The 27861-nt window shown below is 38.0% G+C and overlaps 1 protein-coding gene, 1 non-coding gene and 2 pseudogenes across 2 annotated transcripts in view; 1 reads left to right on the forward strand and 3 right to left on the reverse strand.

Annotated features, from left to right (window-relative positions):
• Positions 1 to 26099, reverse strand: part of TEX15 (testis expressed 15, meiosis and synapsis associated) — a 48582-nt gene extending 22483 nt beyond the window's left edge. Inside the window, 4 exon segments of the mRNA XM_049772700.1 lie at positions 778 to 924; positions 6812 to 7049; positions 18090 to 18255; positions 25961 to 26099. Of these exon segments, the coding sequence (XP_049628657.1) occupies positions 778 to 924; positions 6812 to 7049; positions 18090 to 18255; positions 25961 to 26099 (690 nt within the window).
• On the reverse strand, positions 612 to 708 carry LOC126007533 (uncharacterized; annotated as a pseudogene).
• LOC126006155 (guanine nucleotide-binding protein G(I)/G(S)/G(O) subunit gamma-5-like) lies at positions 2304 to 4826 on the reverse strand (annotated as a pseudogene).
• On the forward strand, positions 13851 to 13958 carry LOC126007472 (U6 spliceosomal RNA). The gene has a single exon (XR_007495041.1). It is a non-coding gene; the product is annotated as a U6 spliceosomal RNA (small nuclear RNA).
• Positions 26100 to 27861: the final 1762 nt, after the last annotated feature.

A 27861-nucleotide genomic window follows, 5' to 3' on the forward strand; every position in this document is an offset into this window, starting at 1 on the left:
TTTTTTCCTTGGCTAGCGCTTGCAAGGCAGACACCTTACCTCTAGCGCCACCTCGCCGGCTCCGAACATTTATATTCTTAAAGAATCAGATATGAATATATTACAACATATATAATTTAACCTTCTGTAGCAATCTACTTAATGTCTGAATGACATACAATAGAAAATTACTCTAAAATGACTAATAAGTCTTTTTTTTTCTGCAAAGAGCAATAGATAAGAAACTTTGCTACATTTATTTTATAGTTTTGTTTTAAGAAGAGGCTGGTATGTTTTCAATTTAGGAATTAATCTATGGAAAATCTAATTTAAAACAACCATGGTACTTTGAACCAATTTAAATGTAAATTTGGAAACTTCTTTATTCATATTTCCAGGGAAAATATAAAGGCAGTTTTCACTTTTTGGGGAGAGGGCTACATCTGGTAGTGCTCAGGGGTTGAGACTGTATGGGAAATGTTGGGGAATGAACCTTTGGCTGGCTCTGTGCAAGACACACACCCTATCCACTGTGCTATTTCTCTGGCCTCCAGCTTTCTCTATGTAAGGTAATTTTAATGGAATGAATTAGAAACTTTTACTCAATATTTTAAGAAGTTACTTTAAATCTTTTTAATATGGAACGCTTCACAAAATTTGCATGTCATCCTTGTGCAGGGGCCATGCTAATCTTCTCTGTATTTTAGGATATGCGTTGCCGAAGCAAGCACTACTTTAAATCTTATATGTGAAGCATGTAACTTTTAAATACTCAAATGAACTAAAAAGTTTACATACTGCTGAACCATGGGCCTGTAGTTCAATAGTATCTTTCATAGAAGGTGTATTTCTTGACATATGACAATCAAAATTTGGGGAAGGATCCAAAGAGACTTTGTTTTTATCCACTGATGGCTGAATTTTCTTCACTTTTCCAAAGAGAACCTAAAAATGTAAAGCAAAGTTCAAAATCCACAACACATTTTTTTTTGGTGCCCCATCCAGCAGTACTCAGGGGTTTCTCCTGGCTCTGAGTTTAGGAATCACTCTTGGTAGGATGATACGGGATGCTGGAGATTAAACCTAGGTAGGTCATGTGCAAGGCAAGCACCTACCCACTGTACTATATTTCTGGTTGCCAATTCACAATACTTACTATTTTTTTTTACAGAAAACACAAATTTATTATTATAAATATATATGTATGAATATATATATGAATGTTTGTTTTGGGGCCCCACTGTGTAGTACTCAAGGGTTACTTCTGGCTCGGAGCTCAGGAATCACTCCTAGCAGAGAGCTGGGGACCATATGGGGTGCCAGGGAATCAAAACTTCTTGCCTCTTACAAGGCAAGAACCCTACTCACTGTACTATCATCTATATTTTTTACTTTGGAGGGGCACACCCAGAAATGTTCAGGCTACATGGGATCACTTGGTGGTGCTGGAGATCAAACCTGGGTTTCCTACATGCAAAGCATGTGCCCTAGCCCCTTGAACTATTTCCCTGCCACTCTTTTCAAAAAAACACAAAAACTAATATCTATGTCACAGATGAATAGGATAACCCAATACTGTAATTATATTGGCATTAGTGGTATAGTGGTGAGCATAGCTGCCTTCTAATATTGTGATTATGTCAAATTTTCCTTAAATGTAACAACCACAAAAATTTGAGCGTATTTATGTGTAGTCTAAAAACTTAAGCAAAAATAGAAAGAATATGAAGTCTACAAAATCTTATGATTTTGGAGGGTGGGCCACACCAGCATTGCTTAGGGACTATTAATAGTTCTGTGATTGGAAATGAGTCCTAGCAGTGCTCAAGGGACCATAGGGCAAAGCTGAGGACTCACACTGGGGTCACTGCTACCACAGCTGCAGGCAAGGCTTGTGCCTTACCACCTATACTACCTTTCTAGTCAATAGTCTGTAAAATCTTGGGGGAGGGAGGAAACCAATACAACTTTGGGTTTTTTCAAATATTTAAAAACATAATATTACTTTACCTGGTTTTGTTTTTTGGGTCATACGTGGTGGTGCTCAGAGCTTAATCTTGGCTCTCACTCAGGGATCAGTCCTGGTAGTGCTTGAGAGACTCTATAGGATGCTGGGGATCAAACTTGGGTCAGCTTAATGTGAGGTAACTACTGATCTGGCCCCATACTTAGAGTTTAATCAATTATTGTGTTAGCTTCTGGGTCACACCAGATGAACCCTGGTCCTGTGCTTAGGGACCATTCCTGGTGGTGCATCACTACAGATCAAATATGGATTGGCTGTATGCAAGGCAGAGACTTTACCCTCTGTATTCTCTCCGCCATTAGGTACTTTTTAAAAGGATGGTATTACCACTAGAATAGGCTCTCTGAAAAGAAAAACACTGAGAAAAATAAAAAGCCTGGAAACAAATTCCAGTTTCTATAAAAATATAATACAGGGACCAAGGAGTTAGCTAGAGAATATGCTTGCTTTGCAGAGAGGAGACCTACATATTAACACCAGTCCTGCATGTTCCCTGAGTACCAACAGAAATAACTCTGAGCATGAACCTAGGAACAGGCCCTGAGCACTGCCAGGTGTACCCCTAAATCAGAAAAGTAAAATACAATATCTCAAATACCATTCAAAGTAAATGAAGGAAACCCCAAATATTTGCTAACTGTGAAACTAAAAAATTAAATTTTCTTAAAAAAGCTAAAATTAGGGCCCGGAGAGATAGCACAGCGGCGTTTGCCTTGCAAGCAGCCGATCCAGGACCAAAGGTGGTTGGTTCGAATCCCGGTGTCCCATATGGTCCCCCGTGCCTGCCAGGAGCTATTTCTGAGCAGACAGCCAGGAGTAACCCCTGAGCATCGCCGGGTGTGGCCCAAAAACCAAAAAAAAAAAAAAAAAAAAAAAGCTAAAATTAACATTACATTATTTTTTAATACTAATATTGTAGAAATATAAGTGAATATAATCTCAGGATGAACTCTCTTTAATCATGTATGCCAAGATAGCATGAATACAAAACACCCTGCACTACATAATTCCAGAAGTTCTGGAAACACCAAAAATAATTGCTTACATATTTATTTTTAAAACCATAAAACAATTGATAAAAGATAATATGAAGGGAACATGACAAGAAATGTGTATATATATTTTTTTAATTTTATTTACTTATTTATTTATTTATTGGTTTCTGGCCTACATCCAGTGGCCCTCAGGGATGACTCCTAGCTCTGCACCCAGAAATCACTCCTGGCTTGGGAGGCCATATGGGACACTGGGAATCAAACCGGGTCCCTCCTGGGTTGCCTGCATTCAAGGCAAATGCCCTACCACTGTGCTATCTCTCCTGTCCCAAGAAATGTATATTTTAAAGTCAGAAATTATATTTTACTTTAGCAAAGTTAAAATCATTGAAAAATGTGTTGCAGGGGCTGGAGCGATAGTGCAGCGATGGGGCGTTTGCCTTGCATATGTCTGACCCAGGATAAACCTTGGCTTGATCCCTGGCATCCCATATGGTCCCCCAAGCAAGGAGCGATTTCTGAGAGCACAGTCAGGAGTAACCTCTGAGCGTCACTGGGTGTGGCCCAAAAACCAAAACAAAAAAGGACGGGGTTGTAGATATAGCTCAGCATATATAAAGTCCTGGGTTTAATCCCTGATACCAAAAATAATTATGCACAATTTAAATAGAAAAAGTAAAGTGGTATTATCTGTAGTCGAATAGAAAAGGAAAACATTAAAAAATTAGCAAAAGTTGGGGCCAGAGCAGTGGCACCAGAGGTAAGGCATCTGCCTTGCAAGTGCTAGCCTAGGATGGACCACAGTTCGATCTCCCAGTGTCCCATATGGTCCCCCAAGCCAGGATCGATTTCTGAGCTCATGGCCCTGAGCGTCAATGGGTGTGGCCCCAAAACAAATAAACAAAAAACTAGCAAAAGTTAAATCAAGGTTATGATTTGGTTAACTGTTAACTAATTTTTATTTTGTTATTTATTTTACTATCCAGCTATAATCAACAAGTACAATGTTTAGTTTCTTAGCTCAGACAATTTTGCAATAGTTATGTGAAATGTGAGCACTGGGGAACATCAGTTAAATTTTTTTTCTAGGATGTTTTAAATTTTTCAGATGTATAAGAATTGATTTAGCAAGAATGTCTTGAAGCAAAAAAGAACTTTTAACATAAAAGGGTTTAGTTTATCAGAAATATTAAAACAATTAACTGTAACTCATGAATGGACATTAGTAAATTTGCAGCCTCTCACTTTAAAAAAAAACATGCAATTTGTCTTTAGTTTTCTAGCACCTGGTAAATGTTAGTTATGAGAAACAACTTAATTTCAAAATTTCCATTTATCTTGGGTGTTCAAAACAAATGGTGGATTTAATAACAATAATTTTAAAAATTCTTTACGAAGTATTTTATTGTATGCTACTGTATATAAAATAATTATACTTGTGAAACAGAAACTAATAAAAATTCAGAGAGGTAGATTAAGCTATGACTTGACAATACTCTGACACATATGGTTAAGTTTTCATATTGGTGTTTGGATTTAATTCCATTGAATATTCACTGGTTCATGAACAGTGGTTTAGAAAATCTTTCAAAGATTCATTTTACCTACAAAAAAAAAAAACAAAAAAACAACAAACTTTCTGGGGTCTGAAAAGATTAGGACTTGAAGACACTCCAGTCAACAAAGGATTCATGTTGAGTATTCTGCAGACAGAATTGTTTCAAATCTGCAACAGCCTGGGAAACCTTCACACGGTTGAGCCCGGCCTCTAGCCTCAGCTGCTGGACCACTTTCTTCATGGTGGCGACGCTGGAGAAACCAGACATAGTGCGTGCGAGGGTCGGGCTGAAGCGGTGTCGGCTCACGAAAAAGTTCATCTGTTAAATTTTATACAGACATTTTCTGTACCATCTTTGTAACATTTGCCTTTTTTTTTTTGGTTGTTTTTTTGTGCCACACCCAACAATGCTCAGGGATTACTCCTGGCTCTGCACTCAGGAATCATTCCTGGTGGTGCTGGGAATTCCGGGGATCAAACTTGGGTTAGCCATGTGCAAAGCAAATGTCCTACCTACTCCACTACTCCTATAGCCATTGTAACATTTCTTATGTTGAAATTATTAAAAATTAAAAGTTGTCAAATTTAAATATACTGTACATATATTCATTGATATTCTTTAGTAAATTGCCTATGTAGAACACTTAAATTTAGGAATAAAAAGTTTCCTGAGTATGCCAGGAGTGAGCACAGCAGCAAGTCATAAATAGGCTGAACCCTGCTGGGCATGGCCCCAAAACACAGTAACAAAAAATGAATTATATATTACAAACTTGATAATATTAACCAATTTGTCTGCTGATGCTTGAGCTTCAACTATATAGTTATTTTTAAAATTCTAAATTATTTTAGATTTTAAGAAAAGCTTAAAACTTAGTTCTAAGGTCATATGGATGCTTATACCCACTTTCCCCCAATGTTAGCATCTTACATAATCATGGGGGAAATGATCAATCCTAAGAAATTAACATCACAGTACACTATTCTATGTACATGTTTAGGAACATAATCCGAAACTAAGATTATGGTAATCTTAGTTATCATAATAACTGTTTTATTATGTATTTTAAAACATAATTTAAAACAGACATTATTTAAAACAGACATTATGGTTTGGACAAAAAGAGAGATGATCAATTTGGATGAAAAATTTATGGAAGAAAGATAAATCGAGGGGCCGGACCTTTCATGCAGAAGAATGGTGGTTCGAATCCCGGCATCCCATATGGTTCCCCGAGCCTGCCAGGGGTGATTTCTGAGTGTAGAACCAGGAGTAACCCCTGAGCACTGGCAGGTGTGACCCAACCCCCCCCCCCCAAAAAAAAAAAAGAAAGATAAATACAACATAACCTGCCTTTTTTTTTTTTTTTTTTGGTGGAGGTTGGCCTCCCTGACAGTATTGGAAACCCAAAGGCCAAAACTGTCTATGACAACTGGCCTAATATCCGAGCCCTTGCTTTAGCTTTCTGGGAACTATCTTAAGATGCATACCCAGTTAGAATCAGAAATATAGGAAAGGGGCTGGAGTGTTAGTACAGGGGGGTAGGGTATTTGTTTTGCAGATGGTCAACCTGGTTTAATCCCTAGCATCCTATTTGGTCCTCTGAGCCTGTCAGGAAAATCTCTGAGCACTGCCAGTTATGCCTTCAAAACATAAAAAACAAAACAAAAATGAAATAGAGAAAAATTCTAAATGATTACAAAAATAATAAATATTATTTAACATATAATGCAACTTAAATACAAAATATTCGGGCCCGGAGAGATAGCACAGCGCGTTTGCCTTGCAAGCAGCCGATTCAGGACCAAAGGTGGTTGGTTCGAATCCCGGTGTCCCATATGGTCCCCCGTGCCTGCCAGGAGCTATTTCTGAGCAGATAGCCAGGAGTGACTCTTGAGCACTGCTGGGTGTGGCCCAAAAACCAAAAAATCAACAACAACAAAAAAAAAACAACAAAAAATACAAAATATTCATATTAAAAGTAAAATTTTCCCCCAAAATGGGGGCCTGAGCAATAGCACAGCGTTAGGGTGTTTGCCTTGCATGTGGCTGACCCAGGATGGACCCAGGTTCGATTCCCAGCATCCCGGATGGTTCCCTGAGCCTACCAGGAGTGATTTCTGAGCACAGAGCCAGGAGTAACCCCTGAGCACCACCAGGTGTGGCCCAAAAATCCCCCCCCCAAAAAAACTATTCAGGTACACTTAAAGGAAATAAAATATCCTTAATATTTGTTTTATACTACCACCTACCTTAAAAATTATAATATTTTCTACAGTAGTGCCTCTACTATGAGCATAATTCAAGGCAACATCAACATGTCTAAATACATAAATTCCAAGAAGAGGATTTCCTAAAACTTTCAATGGAGATGCTTTGGTGCTTAACCCTTTATGATATATCTCAGCCACATCACTCCGAGGAAGTGCTATAAAGCAGAAATGTTCCTCCAGGTCTCTTCCATGTCTTCCACTCTCACGCATCTCTGACCTAAAGCAGAACAATATGTGAATTAAGAGTGCCAACAGAATTTTCAAGTTGATAAATACTCAATTTAGTTAGAAAGTAAGATAATTACTAACATATTCAGAGGTACCACTATTCTGGGTTTAAAAAGTCAGTCTGGTGGAGGCTGGAGGTGTTCTCAGGATGGTTTAGTGACAAAGCACCTGTTTTGTAACAGGTGCAAAATCAAACATGAGTTAGATCCCTGGCAACTTCCCACGCATGCACAGAGCAAGATTCCAGCAGAACTGTTATTTAGGGATCCTGGTACCATGACAAATAGTGTGGTGTGTCCATCATACCACAAGCAACTGTTAGACTCTCAGCGAGCACTGTAAAATTTTTTTGAGCACCACAAATAAAGAGTGTCACTGCTGAGGAACTTGTATCCTGGCAATGCAAGCATTATTCTAGTTGTCACAATAACCAAAGTAACAACAAAGACTAACTAAGAAAGGGGAATACAAAAGAAGTAGGCTGTAGACAATCTAAAGAAAAAATTCAGAAGTAGCTATTTGTCCAGGAATATGGACTACAATTTTATAGCTTGTGTTTTCTTTGCGGGCCATACCCAGCAGTGCTCAATGTTTATTTCTGGCATTCCTAGCTCTGTGCTTAGGACAGATGGCAGATGATGCCAGGACCCTGCTTTGTGATGAGAACCTCACTCTGTGTATGTAGTGGGCCTGGGGATTGAATATACAATCAGTTGGCAAGGCAAGAGTTGTAAGTCATTGATCTGTTCGTCTGGGCACAGATCATCTTTTTTTTTTTTTTTTTTGATGGATGTGACCATTGGGGGGCTTATCTCTGGTTCTGTGCTCAGAGATCACTCCTAGAAAAGGTTAGGTTACCGTATGGGATGTCAGGGATTTAGCCTGGGTTGGCCATGTGCAAAGAAAGTGCCCTACTCACTGGCTCAATAGCTCTGGCCCTAAATTTCATATTACTTAGGTGTCTATGATTCCCCTCCCCAATTTTCTTATAACTAAGACAAGAGTTCTCCAAGGTAAAACAAAATATGAAAACATGTGAAACTGGTTGATACGCTCAGAAAGGGGGAAGCCGCTGAACTCTGCTGAAACTCTGATGCCAGCACCTAACTGTCTCTTGGGCTGTGCTGAATTCTCAGCCTGATTTCATCCTTTGTGTAGCTTCATCTGCGGATGGCTAGCCTTCCCTGGAGGTGAGTTGATATGCCTGGAAAGGGGGAAGCCACTGAACTCTGCTGGAACTCTGATGCCAGCACCTAACTCTGTCTCCTGTGCTGTGTTGCATTCTGGGCATGATTTCATCCTGTGTGTGGCTTCAACTGTGGATGGCTAGCCTTACCTGGAGGTGAGAGGGAGGAGCCAGAGGAGCGCGGCCACTCTGCTTCGCTACGTGACCGCACACATCATTTAAGCAATGAATACAACCACAACACGTAGAAAAACCCACAATACAAGTGTGACAATGGGGAAACAATGCAGGCCAGTGCCAGACATAGAGAATGAAGATGGCAATTCAGGTGACTGGAACCAACTAGTCAGTCTCTCAGATAAGGAGTTTAGAGTCGAAATATGAAAGATGTTCAAAGAACTCAAAGAAAGTATAGAAGAGAACACTAATAAGAATCAAGAGAATATGAAGATAGATATCAGAAAACTCGAAACTGAAATTTCAGGTCAAATAACAGGTCTGAAAAACTCAGTAGATGAATTGAAGAAAAACATGGATGAGCTTTCCCACAGGTTAACAGCAGCTGAGGACAGAATTAGTACACTGGAAGATGAGATGAATAACAACTCCATACAGCAGAAGAGACTGGAGAAAAGCCTTAAAGCAAATGATCAAACAATGGAAAAATTACTCAAAGAATAGGAACAGATGAAAATAGAAGTCTATGGTAAGTTCAACAGAAACAACTTAAGAATCATTGGAGTCCCAGAGACCCAGGAAGAAAATCTCCAGGAAGAATCAACGGTCAAGAACATCATTAAAGAGAAACTACCAGAGCTAAAGAATACATGTGATCAAATTCTGCATGCCCAAAGAGTACCAACTAAAAGAGACCCCAGAAAAAACATCCCAAGACACATCCTAGTCACAATGACGAATCCCACAGATAGAGACAGAGTTCTGAAAGCAGCAAGATCGAAAAGAGAAATTACATTCAAGGGAACATCCTTGAGATTTACTGCAGACCTGTCACCAGAAACACTCAAGGCCAGAAAGCAGTGGTGGGACATAGTGACAAAACTCAATGAAATAAATACTTCGCCTAGAATACTGCACCCAGCAAAACTCACTTTCAGGTTTGAAGGAACAATACATGGTTTCACAAACAAACAAAACAAATAGCTCAGAAAATTTACAGACTCAAAATCAGTCTTAAAAGAAAAACTGAAAGACCTACTTTAAGACAAGACTGACCAACAGACACAACAAACTTCGATATAAAGATGGCACTAAATCTCAGGACAATTCTTTCTCTCAATGTCAATGGACTAAATGCACCAGTCAAGAGAGACAGAGTGGCTAAATGGATCAAAAAACTCAATCCAACCTTCTGCTGCCTACAAGAAATGTATTGAATAGTTAGAACAAACATAGATTCAAAATAAAAGGATGGAGGAAAATCATCAAAGCAAACAACAACCATAAAAAAGCTGGAGTGGCCATACTAATATCAGATGATGCAAACTTTATACTCAGGAAAGTTGTTAGGGACAAAGATGGACATTTTGTATTAATCAAGAGATATGTACAGCAGGAAGAAATCACTCTCCTAAAATTATATGCACCAAATGAGGGACAACAAAATATTTAATACAACTGTTGTCAAATCTGAAAAAAAATATCAATAACAACACAATAATTGTGGGGGACCTCAACATGGCTTTGTCAACACTGGATAGGTCAACCAGACTGAAAGCCAACAAGAATATACTAGACCTGAAAAGAGAAATGGAAGTAAGAGGCCTAGTAGATATATATAGGACACTCCACCCCCAGAAGCCTGGATACACATTCTTCTCTAATGTACATGGGACATTCTCCAGGATAGACTACATGCTAGCACATAAAACATACCTCCGTAATATCAAGAGGATAGAAATTTTGCAGGTTACCTTCGCTGACCACAAGGCCTTGAAATTATATGTGAACTAAAAAGGGACACAGAAGAAAAACTTTAATACCTGGAAGTTAAACAGCCTAATACTGACTAACCAGTGGGTCCGAGATGAAGTCAAAGGGAAAATCAAAACCTTCCTAGAAACAAATGACAATGGAGACACAAACTATCAGAACCTATGGGACACAGCAAAAGCGGTCTTGAGAGGAAAATTTATAGCTTTGCCAAGCACACATCAGGAAAGAAGAAGGGGCATACCTAAATAGCTTAATGATGCAGCTCATAGAATTAAAAAGTGCTCAACAAAAGGAACCAAAAATAGGGAGACAGAAGGAAATAACAAAGTTGAGAGCAGAAATCAATGAAGTGGAAACCCAAAAAGCAATCCGAAAGATCAATGAAAGCAGAAGTTGGTTCTTTGAAAAAAATAAACAAGATTGATAGACCATTGGCAAAACTCACAAAGAAAGAGAGAGAGAGAAACTTGATAACTCATATTAGGAATGAAAAAGGAGAGATTACTACTGATATGGCAGAGATTCAAAGGGTAATCAGAAACTACTTTGAAAAACTCTATGCCACTAAAAATGAGAACCTGGAAGAAATGGATAAATTCTTGGACTCTTATAATCTTCCACGATTGAATGAAGAGGTTGTAACATATCTAAACACCCCCATCACTATTGAGGAAATTAAGACAGTAATTAAATGTCTGCCCAAAAACAAAAGCCCAGGCCCAGATGGATTCACTAATAAATTCTTTCAAACCTTTCAAGAGAAACTACTACCAATCCTGGCAAGACTCTTTTATGAAATCAAAAAAACAGGAACACTTCCAAATAGCTTTTATGAAGCCAACATCACCCTGATACCTAAACCCGACAGAGATGCTACGAAAAAAGAAAATTACAGACCAATATCGCTGATGAACACAGATGCAAAGATCCTGAACAAAATTCTGGCAAATAGGATTCAATGCCTCATTAAGAAGATCATCCACTACGATCAAGTAGGTTTCATCCTAGGAATGCAAGGCTGGTTTAACATCGTAAATCTATCAACATAATACACAACATCAACAACAAGAAAAATAAAAATCACATGATCATATCAATAGACACAGAGAAAGCATTTGATAAGGTCCAATACCCATTCTTGATCAAAACTCTCAGCAAGATGGGAATGGAAGGAACCTTTCTCAATATAGTTAAGGCCATCTACCACAAGACAGAGGCAAATATTGTCCTCAATGGAGAAAAACTAAAAGCCTTCCCTCTAAATTCTGGCACAAGACAAGGCTGTCCTCTCTCACCACTCCTATTCAGCATAGCACTGGAAGTACTCGCTATAGCGATTAGGCAAGAAAAAGATATCAAGGGAATCCAGATAGGAAAGAAAGAAGTCAAGCTCTCGCTGTTTGCAGATGACATGCTACTCTACTTAGAAAACCCTAAAGACTCTACCAAAAAGCTTCTAGAAATAATAAACTCATATAGCAATGTGGCAGGTTACAAAATTAACACACAAAAGTCAATGGCCTTTCTATACACCAATAATAATAGGGAAGAAATGGATATTAAGAAAACAACACCATTCACAATAGTGCCACACAAACTCAAATATCTTGGAATCAACTTGACTAAAAATGTGACAGACCTATACAAAGAAAACTATAAAATTCTGCTTCAAGAAATAAGAGAGGACACGCGGAAATGGAAACACATACCCTGCTCATGGATTGGCAGGATTAATATAATCGAAATGGCAATACTCCCCAAAGCATTGTACAGATTTAATGCAATCCCTCTAAAGATACCCATGACATTCTTCAAAGAAGTGGATCAGGCACTTTTGAAATTCATTTGAAACAATAAACACCCTAGAATAACTAAAGCAATCATTGGGAAAAAGAATATGGGAGAAATTACTTTTCCCAACTTTAAACTTTACTACAAAGCGATAGTTATCAAAACAGCATGGTATTGGAATAAAGACAGGACCTCAGATCAGTGGAATAGGGTTGAATACTCAGAGAATGTTCCCCAGACATACAATCACCTAATTTTTGATAAAGGAGCAAGAAATCCTAAATGGAGCGAAGAAAGCCTCTTCAAGTGATATTGGCACAACTGGCTAGCCACTTGCAAAAAAATTGAACTTAGACCCCCAGTTAACATCATGTACAAAATCCAAATGAATTAAAGACTTCCATATCAGACCCGAAACCATAAGATATATAGAACAATACGTAGGCAAAACACTCCAGGACATTGAGACTACAGGCATCTTCAAGGAGGAAACTGCACTCTCCAAGCAAGTGAAAGCAGAGATTAACAGATGGGAATATGTTAAACTGAGAAGCTTCTGCACCTCAAAGGAAATAGCATCCAGGATACAAGAGCCCCCCACTGAGTGGGAGAAACTATTCACCCAATAACCATCAGATAAGGGGCTAATCTCCAAAATATACAAGGCACTGACAGAACTTTACAAGAAGAAAACATCTAATTCCATCAAAAAATGGGGGAGAAGAAATGGACAGACACTTTGACTAAGAAGAAATACAAATGGCCAAAAAACACATGAAAAAATGCTCCACATCACTAATCATCAGGGAGATGCAAATCAAAACAACTATGAGGTACCACTTCATACCACAGAGATTGGCACACATCACAAAGGAGGAGAACAAGCAGTGTTGGCGAGGATGTGGAGAGAAAGGAACTCTTATCCACTGCTGGTGGGAATGCCGTCTAGTTCAACCTTTATGGAAAACGATATGGAGATTCCTCCAAAAACTGGAAATCAAGCTCCCATACGATCCTACTATACCAACTCCTAGGGATATACCCTAGGAACACAAAAATACAATACAAAAATCCCCTCCTTACACCTATATTCATTGCAGCACTATTTACCATAGCAAGACTCTGGAAACAGCCAAGATAACCTTCAACAGATGAATGGCTAAAGAAACTGTGGTACATATACACAATGGAATATTATGCAGCTATCAGGAGAGATGAAGTCATGAAATTTTCCTATACATGGATGTACACGGAATCTATTATGCTGAGTGAAATAAGTCAGAGAGAGAGAAAGATGCAGAATGGTCTCACTCACCTATGAATTTTAAGAAAAATGAAAGACATTCTTGCAATAATAATTTTCAGACACAAAAGAGAGGAGGGCTGGAAGTTACAGCTCACCTCATGAAGCTCACCACAGTGAGTGATGAGTTTAGTTAGAGAAATAACTACATTTTGAACTATCCTAATAATGAGAATGTATGAGGGAAATAGAAAGCCTTTCTAGAGTATAGGCGGGGGTTGGGTGGAGAGGAGGGAGATTTGGGACATTGGTGATGGGAATGTTGCACTGGTGGTGGGTGGTGTTCTTTACATGGCTGAAACCTAAACACAATCATGTATGTAATCAAGTTGTTTAAAAATATATCTATATATATTAAAAAAACATGTGCAACTAAACAATACACTAATAAAGGTAAATATTTAGTCAGACTCAGAATTATCTTTTCCTGCAATATGGTTGTATGTTAAGTATATGTAGTGTAAAGATTAAAGTCTAAAGGTATTAAAATTGTTGCAGTTGATATAATTTATTAATAAATAGATATAGAAACATGTATATATAAATAACAAATGTATGTGCTCACTTCGGCAGCACATATACTAAAAATTGGAACGATACAGAGAAGATTAGCATGGCCCCTATGCAAAGATAACATGCAAATTCGTGAAGCATTCCATACTTAAAAAAAAAAAAACGAAAAACAAATGTATGTTGGGAAAAAAGTTATGTGTCTAAGTTAAGACAGGATTGGAAGAAGGTACTATTCCGGGCACATGTCTAGCAAGGCTCAAACTAGTTTGAGTCCTGGAACAATATGGTGAGGCGTGAACATTGCTGGATATTGTTCTGAAGAGACTGAGTATTTTTGGGGTGGCCTGAGTATCCTCAGTACCACAGAACTCAAATAGCATCATATTCTTAGGCCCTTGCATTAAGCTGCCAACCTGGTTGCTGGTGGGCCCTCCAAGCCTGAGAACCACTTCGGAGAGGCCCCCCACCAAAAAAAAAAATAAAGCAACGATGTCACAAATTTAAAATAGAATGCTAGGGGCCAATAGGTAATTAAACAGGTTGAACCTAGAATTTTCTTTTATTGTTTTGTTTGTCTGTTTGTTTGGGGCTAGCATTAGTTAAGCCAGGAGTAGAGAGATAGGGGTTAAAGTACTTGTTAGGGAACCAAGAGTATAATTGATGGTAAACCTGGATTCAATCTCTGACACCCTAAATTGTTCCCTGAACACACCAACAGTGACCTTGAACAAAGCTGGGCACCTGTGACATAACATAAAGATTCAAATCCAGTGTTTACTGTTGATTTTCTGCCTAGGTTAAATTGATAAAATTAATACACTGGAATCCTTTCTCCATTATTGAATTGTGTTATTCCCTTCAGATCTCTTAGTATGTGCTCAATATAGTTAGGTGCTCTGATGTATGCTGATATATTTTGATTTCTATATTCTTGTATGTTTGTATTAATGTACTTTTGCTGATTTTATACTTTGGAGATAGTATACTAGATAAGAAGAATTGCGACCCATGCTTTTGCTGAGATCAGAGACTTATAAGTTTATAAGGTATTGATATAAAGAAAGTATGAGTTAATCAGTATTTATCAAAATTTATTCTTTCATGACTCTTGTGCTAAGAATTCTGATTTTTCTCTTCTGTGTTTTAAGGCTATTTCCTAAAATTATGGAGATTTTGTTTTGGGTCCAATCCAGTGTTTGAAGTCACATCCAGTGGAGCTTGAGGAATCACTGGCATGAGGTGAATAAGTTCTTTAGCCTCTTTGAGTCATATCCCCAGCCCACATAATTTAAAAATTGAAATAAAAATTTAAACTAACAGGCCAGAGAGATAGCATGGAGATAGGGCGTTTGCCTTGCATGCAGAAGGACAGTGGTTCGAATCCCGGCATCCCATATGGTCCCCTGTGCCTGCCAGGAGCGATTTCTGAGTGGTGAGCCAGGAGTATCCCTTGAGTGCTGCTGGGTGTGACCCAAAAACCAAAAAAACAAACAAAAAATTTAAAGTTACAAGTGTCTACTTTAGACTCAATTTCATACTATGGATACATCAGAAATTTTTTTTTTATTTTTTATTTTTTTGGTTTTTGGGCCACACACTGCGATGCTCAGAGGTTACTCCTGGCTGTCTGTCTGCTCAGAAATAGCTCCTGGCATGCACGGGGGACCATATGGGACACTGGGATTCGAACCAACCACCTTTGGTCCTGGGTCAGCTGCTTGCCAGGCAAACACCACTGTGCTATCTCTCCGGGCCCACATCAGAAATATTTAACTCACAATGTAGTAGGGGAAATTAGAAAAAGCTATCATATTATGTATGGTAATTCCCACAAATAAGTAAAAATAACTATGGAAGCCAAATGCATCTGTCTAGTTGAATAAATGACAATACATAAATAAATATAAATCCTATTCATTTTGGTCTTTTAGAATGTTCAACATACATTGGTTAGCAGGTAGTTTAATTTTTTCTGAAACATTAACAAGGGAGAAAAATAAGTTGAAAAATATTAAGCAGGGGTCATTATAAAAAATTATCCAACATCTAGTGTGCTCAGGAGCTACTTTCAGCTTGGTGCTTGGGGTCACCGTAGCAGTGCACAGGGACCATGTGGTGCCAGGAATTAAATTTAGACCTTCTTCATCAAAGCTTCATCTTCTCCAGCCATAAAAGGACAACAATTTTATGTGCCCAAAGGAATCAAAATCAAAGAACAGTTATAGTAGATCACTTTTGGTTGACATGTTATTGCAATTTGGAAGGGACAGGACATATCTAACATGTTTTACTCTTGCTCTAAAATGTGGTCTTCAGAGGAAAGAACCTGGCAACAACTAATTCTGTCATTTCCACCAACTCTACAAATTGACACCAAGTGGTATAGCATGTTTGAGTCAAGAAGATCTTAAACAAAAAGAGGGACACAGAAATAGCAACGTCTAGACTGCACGCTTTGGCCTCAGAGGCCTGGGTTTGAGCAGAGTAGCTCCTGAGCATTTGAAACCCCAAACACCACAAAATTAGTTCTGAACATCACCAAGCTACTTAGGTCTTAGGAAGTGCCATTAGGAAAGGAGGAAATGGCAAGTTTAGAAAATGAAAATGATAATATACCAAACTGTTGCACAAAATCTACACCTATAAATACAAAATGTTCTTTTTGTTTTAGTGGAGAAATAGTATTTGTTATATATTAAATAAAATATAACACTAAGACAAAAGAGTTAATGCAGAAATCTGCTTATATGCTTATTATTTTTCTTTTGTCTTTTTTATTTGTTTTTTTGGGCCATACCCAGTGACACTCAGGGGTTACATCTGGCTATGCACTCAGAAATCACTCCTGGCTTGGGGGACCATGTGGGATGCCAGGGATCGAACTGAGGTTCATCCTGGATCAGCTGCATGAAAGGCAAATGACCTACCATTGCGCTATCACTCTGGCCCCTGCCTATTATTTCTTCTTTTTTTTTTTTTGTATGTGCCTACTGACTATCTATTTGTATTTCTTTCTTTTTTTTTAAATTTTTATGCCTATTATTTCTTATTAAGTTAACATAAAAGAACATGTTTTCCAAAAAATCAAAAAATGTGGTTTTAAAAAATGTCAGAAAGAGTGGTTCTTGTGCAGTGCTTACCAAAATAGGCTATATTGGGTCCGGAGAGATAGCATGGAGGTAGGATGGTTGCCTTGCATGCGGAAGCATGGTGTTTCGATTCCTGGTATCCCATATGGCCCCCTGAGCCTGCCAGCAGCGATTTCTGAGCATTGAGCCAGGAGTAACCCCTGAGCACTGCTGGGTATGACCCAAAAACAAAAACAAACCCAAAAAACAAAAACAAAATAGGCTATATGACCTCTAGGTGCACTAGAATAACATAGGGGTATAACTGGGAAGTTTAATTAGGAGGGGCGCTTTCCTCTTCGTTCATTTGCAGCTTTTTAAGGGTAGGGTGCTGAATAATTTCCCCCCAAAAGTGGGTAGGTAGGCCAAATAAATTCGGGAACCTCTCTCTAATCAAATGGTGTAGTTGAAAATAGCCAGATCCAATCTGTCCTAAGTAAACTAAATTCAATTCAGTCTCAAAAAAGTTGAATAAGAAAAATGTTACCTTCTGAAAACTTTCATTTCTGTTTTATAGTATGTAAGTGGCAAAAACGACCTACCAGAGGAAAATAAGTGTGCTCATGTGTGCTTCTGAAAAATTTATGAAGAATACAAATTAGGCCCAGGAGGAATAGAGTGATAGTACTTGCCTTGCACGTAGCTGACCTCGGTTTGCTCCCCAGTTCCTCATATGGTCTGCTGAGTTCGCCAGGAGTGACACTTCAGTGCAGAGCAAAGAGTAAGCCCTTACCATCACTGGGTATAGTCCCCAAACAAAACAAAACATTATGGTAAAAAAAGCAGGGTTGCCTTGCAATAGCCAACCAGTGTTTGATTCCCATCACCTCATCTGTTCCCCGAGCATGCCAGGAGTGATCTCTGAGAACAGGGCCTGAAGCCTAGCATCACCAGATGTGCACTCCTTCCCACCCAAAAATGAAAAGAAAGTGACTGAAGTAATGGTTCCATTAATATATAAAATATTAATCAAACACCACTTAGCTATTCACTATTACACATGGTTAAGAAGGTGAAAAAATAAATAATCCAATTCCTTACTTATTTTAATATTAATAACACATTGCAAATGGTAGAAACAATAAATTCAAGTAAGTCTTCAAAGGGAAAGTGAAAATGGTAAAATTCCAAATTTCCTTAGGTCAGGTAACTCACCTCTTAGAAGTAAATTTTTTTTCTAGATACTCATTGTGAACCAGTTTTGTGTCTCCAAACTGCCATGATGATTGTAGGTCACAGCTTACATCAAGCCGGCACTGATTAAGAGTATCATGGATGAAACTGTACTCTCTAGTATTGGTGTAACAAGATGACAAGTAAACTACAGGAAAGGATAAGAAGTTATTTATGTATAAAATGACATTGCTGTTTACCTGGGACTACATGTGGTAGAATGCCCACTAGGGACTGAACTAGCCAGCAGTCTCAGTCTTGCAAGACAGGAGCTCAGTGATCTAGACTCCAGGCCCACATCACACACTTCTTCAGCTTACAACCACTAGGCTGCATATCAGCACTTAGCACTACGCAGTGGGGGCCATTTTAAAGAGCACAGCCAGTGGCAACAGTGCAAAAAGCACAGCACTAGATGATGAAATGGACACATTTTTAACAATATGAGCACTGGAACCAGGAGCAAATTATTTTCCCTCAACAGGGAACGTGTATATTGAGTGCCTCACATTTCACATACCCACAGATGACTATGGAAACACTAAAGTTATTTGTGGGTCATGAACAAATTTCAGCAAACAGAAGAATTCATCAATGTGAAACTCATGACAAATGAGGACCAATTATATATAATAAATAGCTGAAGGCAACTTCCAAACATACAAATCTAACAAAACAGTAATTCTCTTATTTTAGAGTACATATTTCAAATGTATTAAAGTAATATTGGTTGCTGAAGCTACAATACAGCAGGCATGATGTTTGTCTTACAAGCATCTGACCCAGGGTCAGTCCCTAGCATCCCATATGATCTCTTGAGCACCACCAGGAGTAATTCCTAGTGAAAAAACCAGCCCTGAGCATCACAAAGTATGCCCCACAATCAAAAGGAAGGGAAAAGAAGAGAAAATAGAGGGAGGGTGGCAGGGTGAGAGGAGAAGGGGTAAAGGGAAAGAAAAAGAGAGGAGAGAGAGGCTGTCCCTTTACGTATTCAGAAACCAACGGGTTGTTTTGGTTTGGTTTTATCTGTCCTCTATTTAAATAGTAGTTCTTTTTATTTAACAATCAACAGGCTGAATTAACCCCAAAAAAGATATAAAATATTACAACCCACTGGATTTCAAAAATTACTCACTTTGTTTATTGATATACAGCAAACCATGGGTATGTGGAACATCTTTATTTCTTTTTTAAATTTTTTATATAAAATCTTTAAGCACCATGATTACAAATATGACTATAGTTAGATTCCAGTCATAAACAGAACACCCCCTTCACCAGTGCAATCTTCCCACTACCAATGGCCCCCACGCCCTTCCCAACCCCTGCCTGTATTTGAGATAAGCATTTTACTTCTCACTCAATAAAATAGTCATGGTATTTGTTAGTATAGCTATTTCCCTAACTGCACTGATTACTCTTTGTGGTGAGCTTCATATTGTGGCTGGTCCTACCGGCCATCATCTCTATTGTCTCTGGGCATTATTACAATAATGTCCTTAATTTTTGGGGGGAGGGGCACACCCGGTGACACTCAGGGGTTACTCCTGGCTATATGCTCAGAAATTGCTGCTGGCTTGGTGTACCATATGGGATGCCATATGGTGTCCTTAATTTTTCTTAAAACCCATAGGTCAGTGAGTCTATGCTGTGTCTATCTCTCCCTCTGACTTATTTCACTCAGCATAGTAGATTCCATGTACATCCACATATAGGAAAATTTCATGACTTCATCTCTCCTGATGGCTGCATAATATTTCATTGTGTATATATACCAGTTTCTTTAGTCATTCATCTGTTGAAGGGCATATTGGTAGTTTCCAGAGTCTGGCTATTGTAAACAGTGCTGCAATGAGTATAGGTGTGAGGAAGGGATTTTTGAATTGCGTTTTTGTGTTCCTAGGGTATATCCCTAGAAATCTTTGTCCCAATTCATTTCCAAACTTTTCGGTTGTTCTAAATATTTTTCTTTAATATTTGTATAATTTTAATTGTTATAAAACTTGACTCTTTCATAAAATAATTTGGGTCTGTGGTCTTTACTTTTCAGCTAATTTTTAAATAAATATAGACTAACAGGAATTTGTAGAGGTATACAGAAAAGTCTTGTGTACCCTCTTAACCCAATTCCCTCACTGGAAATATTTTACTTAATTATAAGAGTATCAAAATAGAAAAATTAACATTGGCAAAATCCAAAAACCTTAGTAAGAGTTTAACAGTTTTATGTACACTTATGAGAGTGCACAGCTTGATGCAATTTTATCACATGCTTATTTAAGCCTCACTCTAATCAAGACACAGGGAGGTGCCATTTTCACAAAGACCTCCCTTGGGTTAGACCTTTATAAGCAGAGTCATACTGAGGACCCTATTCCCCTTCTCTGCCTCTAACTTCTGGAAAAGACTAAGTTCTCCATGTCTCTATTTAGGACTTCAAAATTCCTTTTTTTTTTTTCTCTTTCTGGGTCACATCTGGTGGTGCTCAGGAGTTGGATTCTTCTGGCTCTGAAACTGTATGCAAGGCAAGTGCTTTGCCTGCTGCAATATTGCTCTGGTCCTTCAAAAAATAGTTTCTAAGTGAAATTTTATACTTCCTATTCAAAGAAACAGGCTGCTTTTCATTCAACATAGTCCTTCTGAGATCAAACCACATTTTTTTTCTTTTTCCTTTCCTTTTTCCTTTTTTCAGAAGATTGACTCTTTTAATTGCTGAGTATTCATAGTATAAATTCACCAGTTTAATCATTCACAAAATGGAATTCTGTATGGTTGCCAATTTGTTACAAATCAGGTTATAATGAATTTCTGCAATGTTTACAAGGTTTTCTGCAAGCTTACATAAACTTTTGGCAGATTAAATGCCCCAAAGTGCAAGTGCTAGATCACATGATACCTGCAGGAAATTATCAAATGGTTATTCATTTAGTTGTCTGAAAAAAAGTATTGTTATACCTCACTGGGTTATTGTCAATATTTCCTACTGGTTACGCTGTCAAAAGTCTTTTTATATACTCATTTGCCATTTGTATATACTCACTAATGGAATATACATTTTTTTCTTGTTTTCTACTTGGATTGTCCTTTCTCTTACTATTAAGTTTAGAAACTGTTTATATTGGTGAAAGGGGTGTTCTTTTTTGTTATAACTGAAACGTAACTACAAATATGTTTGTAATCATGATGCTTAAATAAAGATGTTACTTAAAAAAACTATATTTTAAAAACCTTTAAATTCTAGATAAGAGTTCTTGTCAGAATATGATTTCCAAGTATTTTTGTTCTATTCTCAGCTTGTCCTTTCACCTTATCACTCTAAAATGATTTTGATGAAGTCCAATTTATCTGTTATTTGTTTTCCCTCTCCTTGTTTTTTTCTTTTTAATTTTTATTGTGGTCAAAGTGAATTACAATTATTTCACAGAAATATTTAAGGCACATAGTGACAATGACTGAGGGGCATTCCCACCACTAGTGTGTCTTCCCTCCACCCCTATTCCCAGCATGCATCCTATATCTCCCTCTTTTAACCCCCATAATGCTAGGTAGCTGTTTCCCACTTGTACAGCTTGTTGCAAATTGGGTATCGATTCTGTTGTTGTTGACTATGGGTTTGGTGTTCCAGTCTGATCTTTTTTTATTTCCACTAAATGTTCATATGATTGGTCTTGGTACCATCCATTTCCCCCCCTCAAATTGTGAGGCTGAATGAGATGATTACAGTAATGTGGTTCTGTTGTAGATATATGAAAAGATAAGGGAGAAGAAAAGAAAAACAAAAGGAAAAAAAAGAAAAAGGAGAAAGAGGAAAAGAAAAGAAAACAAAGGAAACCAGGGGAATTTGTCTAGAAGATGTTATAAATTCCCCTTTAGAAGGAGAAAGGGAAAAAAAGAAAAAGAAAAAAAAGAAGAAAAGGGTAACATAAAGCAAACCAAAAAACAAAAGCAAAACCAAAAAACAATAGGGCAGTAATAACAAAGTACAAAAAGAACAAAAAAAGAGAACAACCCGAAAAAAATAAAATGAAACAGAACAAAACAAAACCAACAACAACAACGAAAACAAAAACAGTAAAAAAAAACAAATAAGACTTTTTTATTACTTAAAAAGGTTTGTGCCTCCTCTTCCTTCTCCTCTTCCTCCTTCTCCTTCTTCTTCTTCTTCTTTTTTTTTTTTTTTTTTTTTTTTGCAAAGGCACAGTAAATACTGGGGAAATTAGAATGAGAATTCCCTTGGTCGAATTTCTCCACCCTTAAAGCATACTGCCATGGGAAGAACTATAGACTCTATACCCCACTCATTTTCACACTCCAAGTTCTTTTTATGGCACCAGGGAACTTTCCGGTCAGTTGTGGATGATATCATGCCCCTGTAGCCAGAAATCTTGTTGTTTGCATAGGTCATAAAAGGAAGGCTAGGAGAGAGCTTTTTTTTTTTTTTTTATGGTTCTAGAAGTTCTGTTCCATCCCTGTTGTTGTAATCAGTAATTAGTGGTCTTGGTTTTTGCTCAGATCCTAGAACAGAGCCTAGGATAGAGACTTTCAGTAAGAATTAGAGATCTTGGTTTTTGTACAAATCCTAGGCCTAAGGCTTAGCTAGGATCTTTCTCATTGGTCCATCCATGTTTGTCAAGGTCAGTCTTCTGTAGTTAGTAATTTTGGTTTTTGCATATAGCAGAGGCTGTCATGTCTCCTGATTGCATCAGACCGGTAGGTGATGAGGTAGGACAACCCTCTCTTAGATTAAGTTGTTGCCGTTTCCTTATGTCATGATGTCATATCAAAACCATTGCAAGTTGGTGCCAAAGCAGTATTAGGAATTTCCCAGGGAGGAATTTGGTTCCCGGTGCTATTGCTGGGACTTGTGTCAGTTCCACTTCTGGGATCTGGGGTTCTGGGTTGGACGGTCGCTGTCCAATCACCTGGAGAATAAGTTTCCCCTGTTTTTTTTTTTTTTTACTGTGCTTTTGGCATCATGTCTAAGAACTTTTCATCTGTCCCCATGTCTTGGAAATATTCTTTCATAGGTTCTTCTAAAAAATTTACAGTTTGACATTTTGCATTTTAAAACAACCTTACTTTTCTTTTGGGGGCAGGGAATACATTCAGCAATGCTCAGGAATTACTCCTGGCAGGGATTGGGGGGAACATAAGTGATGCTGGGGATGAACACAGGTTGGCTACATGCAAGGCAAATACACTATCTATTCTGTTCTCTCCAGCCCCATTCTAAATTTATTTTTGTAAAATTCTGATGAAGTATGTTATTTTTGCCTATTAATGCTGTCCAATTGTTCTAACAAGACTGATGGGAATATCAACATTTTTTTCTATTCAATGTTGCTTGGTCGAAGATAAATTAGAAGAAAACAATGGAACATACATATGTAGGTCTGTTTTTTTTTTTTTTTTTGGATTTTGGACCACACCCAGTGGTGCTCAGGGGTTACTACTTCTGGCTCTGTGCTCAGAAATCACTCTTGGCAGGCATGGAGGACCATATGGGAAGCTGGGATTCAAACCACCATTGGTCCTGGGTCCGCTGCTTGCAAGGCAAACGCCCTATCGCAATGCTATCTCTCTGGACCCATGTAGGTCTATTTCTAAAATCTGTTTCACCAATATAACTTTCACTACTCTTGCCAAATACTATGTTGTATTGATCACTGAATAGAGAGTCTTACTATTAGGTAATTTCAAAAACTTTCTTCTATTTCAAAGTGTTCTCTATGTCTAGTTTTTTGCTCACTCATGTAAATTTTATAATAAGCTAAAATTTATTTACGAAAATTTTGATGAGATGTTAATAGAACTTACAATCTTCAATATGTTCAATATCTTCAATATTTTCAATATGTTCTATGAATATAGAATACTTCTTCATTAATTTAGATTTGATTCTTTAGCATTTTGTAACTTTAAACAAAAAATACTAATTTTTATCAGGCTTATATTGAAGTATTCCATAATTCAGTTGCTACAAAGAAAGGGATTGCCTCCAGCCAGGAAAAGGGGACAATTTTCCATGGTTTGAACCCTTGATTTCTACAGTATCCTCAGTGATACTCAGAGGTACTTCTGAACCAGAAGTGAGGTTGAAAGTCCACCAACATCTAAGAATCCAGGATGCTGTGTTGGATATAGGTTTCTTGTGATAGTGAGTATAGGTTCCCCACCTGGTCATCCCTGACTCTGCTCCAGGTGAGATGGAACAACTCACCACCATGTAAGGATTGAGAACTATGAAGCTAAAGGGACAAAAATGGCATGAATGAGAGAAATCACTCAGCCTTTGCTTACAAAGGAATTATGGAGGAATGGAGAGAATTCAGAAAGTTAAGGATAGTGGGGCTGGAGTGATAGCACAGTGGTAGAACTTTTGTCTTGCACAAGCAGACCCAGGATGGACCTGGGTTTATTCCTGTCATCTCATATGATCCCCTAATCCTGCCAGGAAAGATTTCTGAGCGCAGAACCAGGAGTTCTGGATATACCCCCGCCCAACAATCAAAATCAAAAATAAAGTTAAAACCAGAACTTAGGAAACCCAAGTTCTGTCCCTGGCACTTCTGGTTTTTCTGAGTACTGCCAGAAATGACTCCCTAACCTTGAGCACTAGCCTCTAAGCATCACTGAGTATGGATACCCAAAAAGAAAATTTAGACCCCTGAAAGGTGTAGTTTATATTATACTCTCATCCTCTTGCCCACCACCGGTGTTCTGCATGAACTGTTTTTTATTTATTTATTTGGTTGGTTGGTTTTGGGGCCACACCCTGTGATGCTCAGAGTTACTCAGAACTAGGTCCTGGCTTGGGGGACCATATGGGATGCTGGGGTATTGAACCACCGTCCATCTTAGGTTCACCACATGCAAGGCAAACACCCTACCGCTGAGCCACCACTCCGGCTCCAGTAATGCTCTGATTATTGTCCATCAGATTCTTGTATTTCTAGGATGCCTCTTCCCAGTCTTAGGTAAAAGGGAACATATTTTCTTTTTTTGGGCCTCCAGAATGCTCAGAGCGTGCACTGACCATCACCAGATATTCTTGATCAACCTCCTGAATGCTGAATGCTAGGGCCTGAGGATTCCTTTATTACCTTGAGGGCCTCTAGACTATCTCCAGAGCTGTCTGAATGGCACTTATAGGGCTAAGGATTGAATTCAGGTGTGCTCAAATTCTTTTAATTATTTTATAGGCTCTAAAACAGACTTTTTCTATGGATTTTTGCATCTGTGCTAGTTAGAATTTGAGACATGGATATATGATCTGAGACATAGATGAAACAGGAAGAAAATCCAGATAATTTATTAATATGTCATTCCTTACATTTGAGGGTCTCAAGATTATGGTTATAATCTTATAATAATAATCATCATCACTATGACCAGATAATCATAATCTGGTCATAATCTCTCCACTTCTCAAAGTCTTGTGTTTATATGTTGCATTCAGTATTTTTAGGCATATTCACAAAAAGAAAGGAAACATACTCTATTCCATTTTGTGTAGAAGTACACAGTACATGGGTGTTTAAAGAATTAAAGGTCTGACACTACTTAAGTTTATACAAAATTAAAATAGGTGAACATAAACTAAGAATTATAGAAAAGCAGTTAATCACTATACATTAGTTTCCTCTTTTTTTTTTTTTGTGGTTTTTGGGTCACACCCGGCAGTGCTCAGGGGTTATTCCTGGCTCCAGGCTCAGAAATTGCTCCTGGCAGGCACGGGAGGACCATATATGGGACGCCGGGATTCGAACCGATGACCTCCTGCATGAGAGGCAAACGCCTTACCTCCATGCTATCTCTCCGGCCCCTAGTTTCCTCTTTTAAAGAAATATTACCTTTATCAGTTGTCTTCCTAATCTTGGGAATAGTAAATTTCTTCAACGGATTGACTTCTGCACCAGTAACTAATAGAGGTTCATTGGTTGGGTTCACTTTCCATATTGTTTTGTGTTTAGAAATCTCTTTCATTTCCATTTTGTTGGTGGCCTAAAGTCAATCCAAAGGTAGTAAGCAAAGAAGTCAATAAATAAATAAAAGTTAGTGGAATTAAAATCAGTTAAACATTCTTAAATTAAGATACAATTTTATTGTCAGACTAGGTATCACAATAGATTTCAATTTCTGTCTAGGTTACCTATAATAGAAAATAAAAGAGCAACTTTGACTTTGTTATAAATTAAAAAGTCATTTTGTATAGTTTTTAATAGATCTATCCCTGTAATTCATGTATTTTGTGTGCTTTAGTAACTTTCTGTATTTATTAATATTTTGTATAATTCTTGACAGATACTATATTTTAAAAATATTTTTGTGGGTCTGTAGTGATAGTACAGCAGGTAGAGCCCTTGCCTTGCATGTGGTTGAGCTCAGTTTAATTCTGGCATCCTATAGGGTCCCCCTGAGCATGCCAGGAGCGATTCAATGAGTGTAGAGCCAGAAATAAACCCTGAGTACTTCTCGGTATGGTCAGAAAATATTTTTGGGACTGGTGCAATTGTTAGCAGGTAATGGGTCTGCTTTGAATGTGGCCAACCTGATTTTGATGCCAGGTACAACATATGATCCCCAAGCACCACCAAGAGTGATCTTTGAGTGCAGAGATAAGAGTAAGTCCTGAGCACTGCTAGGTATAGTCCAAAAGCCCCCCCAGCCCAATTTTTCATATATACCTAGAGTTAGAATGGCATTCTCTTTAACACAATTCTATCAAATTATTGTTATCAAGAGTTGGGGCCAGAGCAGTGGCACAAGTGGTAGGGCATCTGCCTTGTACGTGTAGGACGGACCGTGGTTCAATCCCCCAGTGTCTTATATGGTCCCCAAGCCAGGGGTGATTTCTGAGCAAATAGCCAGGAGTAACCCCTGAGTGTCACCAGGTGTGGCCCAAAAACAAAAAAAAATTATTGTTATCTATTGATCAAATTCAGGGCTCTTTATATGCAAGACATGTAAGCTCAGTAGGTAATCTATCTATCTATCTATCTATCTATCTATCTATCTATCTATCTATCTATCTATCTATCTATCTATCTATCTATCTATCTATCTAATCTATCTCTAAAAGCACTTTTAGCTTTGGAAGAAATTATGACGGTCCAAAATAGTCAATTGCTCACTGGCTATTATTCTATATAGCTTTAAATGGATTAAGACATCTTTATACTGTCACAAAGTAGTAGCAGATTCTTTTTCCTGCCTTTTGTCCCCACCCTTTACAACATACACAAGTTCTTAACCTTTAAGTAGAACTCAAACTGGACATCAAAGTATAGACATGGAGCCAACACAGAAATACATAAATACTATTTTTCATGCTATTTCTTAATATGGTTTGTGAGCCTCCTGATAGGTATCAACTGCTCAGCTCAAATGTTAGCTAACAATCCACTCAATTGTCAAAATTCTATGGAAGGATCAAAAAGCTAAGATTCCGCAGAAGTTTCCTAAGTGAGTGAAAGAAGCCACACCCCTCGGCTTGTCATGAAAGTTGGTTGTGAAAATTTCCAAACAAACATGGGGTCAGAGTAGGGAATGGACAAAGAAGCAGGCCAGTCCTTCTTTCTTCTAGCTCTATTAAACAGGCACCAGTGGTATTGTCTACAGTCGTATTTTATGAAAACTCTTAAATATAATAGCTCTAGTGATAACCATCAAGACTGCCATGTTCATCTAGTAGTTTATTAAGGAGGAAAAGGGGAAATGAATTTACAGCAACTTAAATCACAAAAATCTCATC

This window comes from Suncus etruscus, chromosome 4, assembly GCF_024139225.1.
Source record: "Suncus etruscus isolate mSunEtr1 chromosome 4, mSunEtr1.pri.cur, whole genome shotgun sequence".
NCBI classification, from domain to species: Eukaryota; Metazoa; Chordata; class Mammalia; order Eulipotyphla; family Soricidae; genus Suncus; species Suncus etruscus.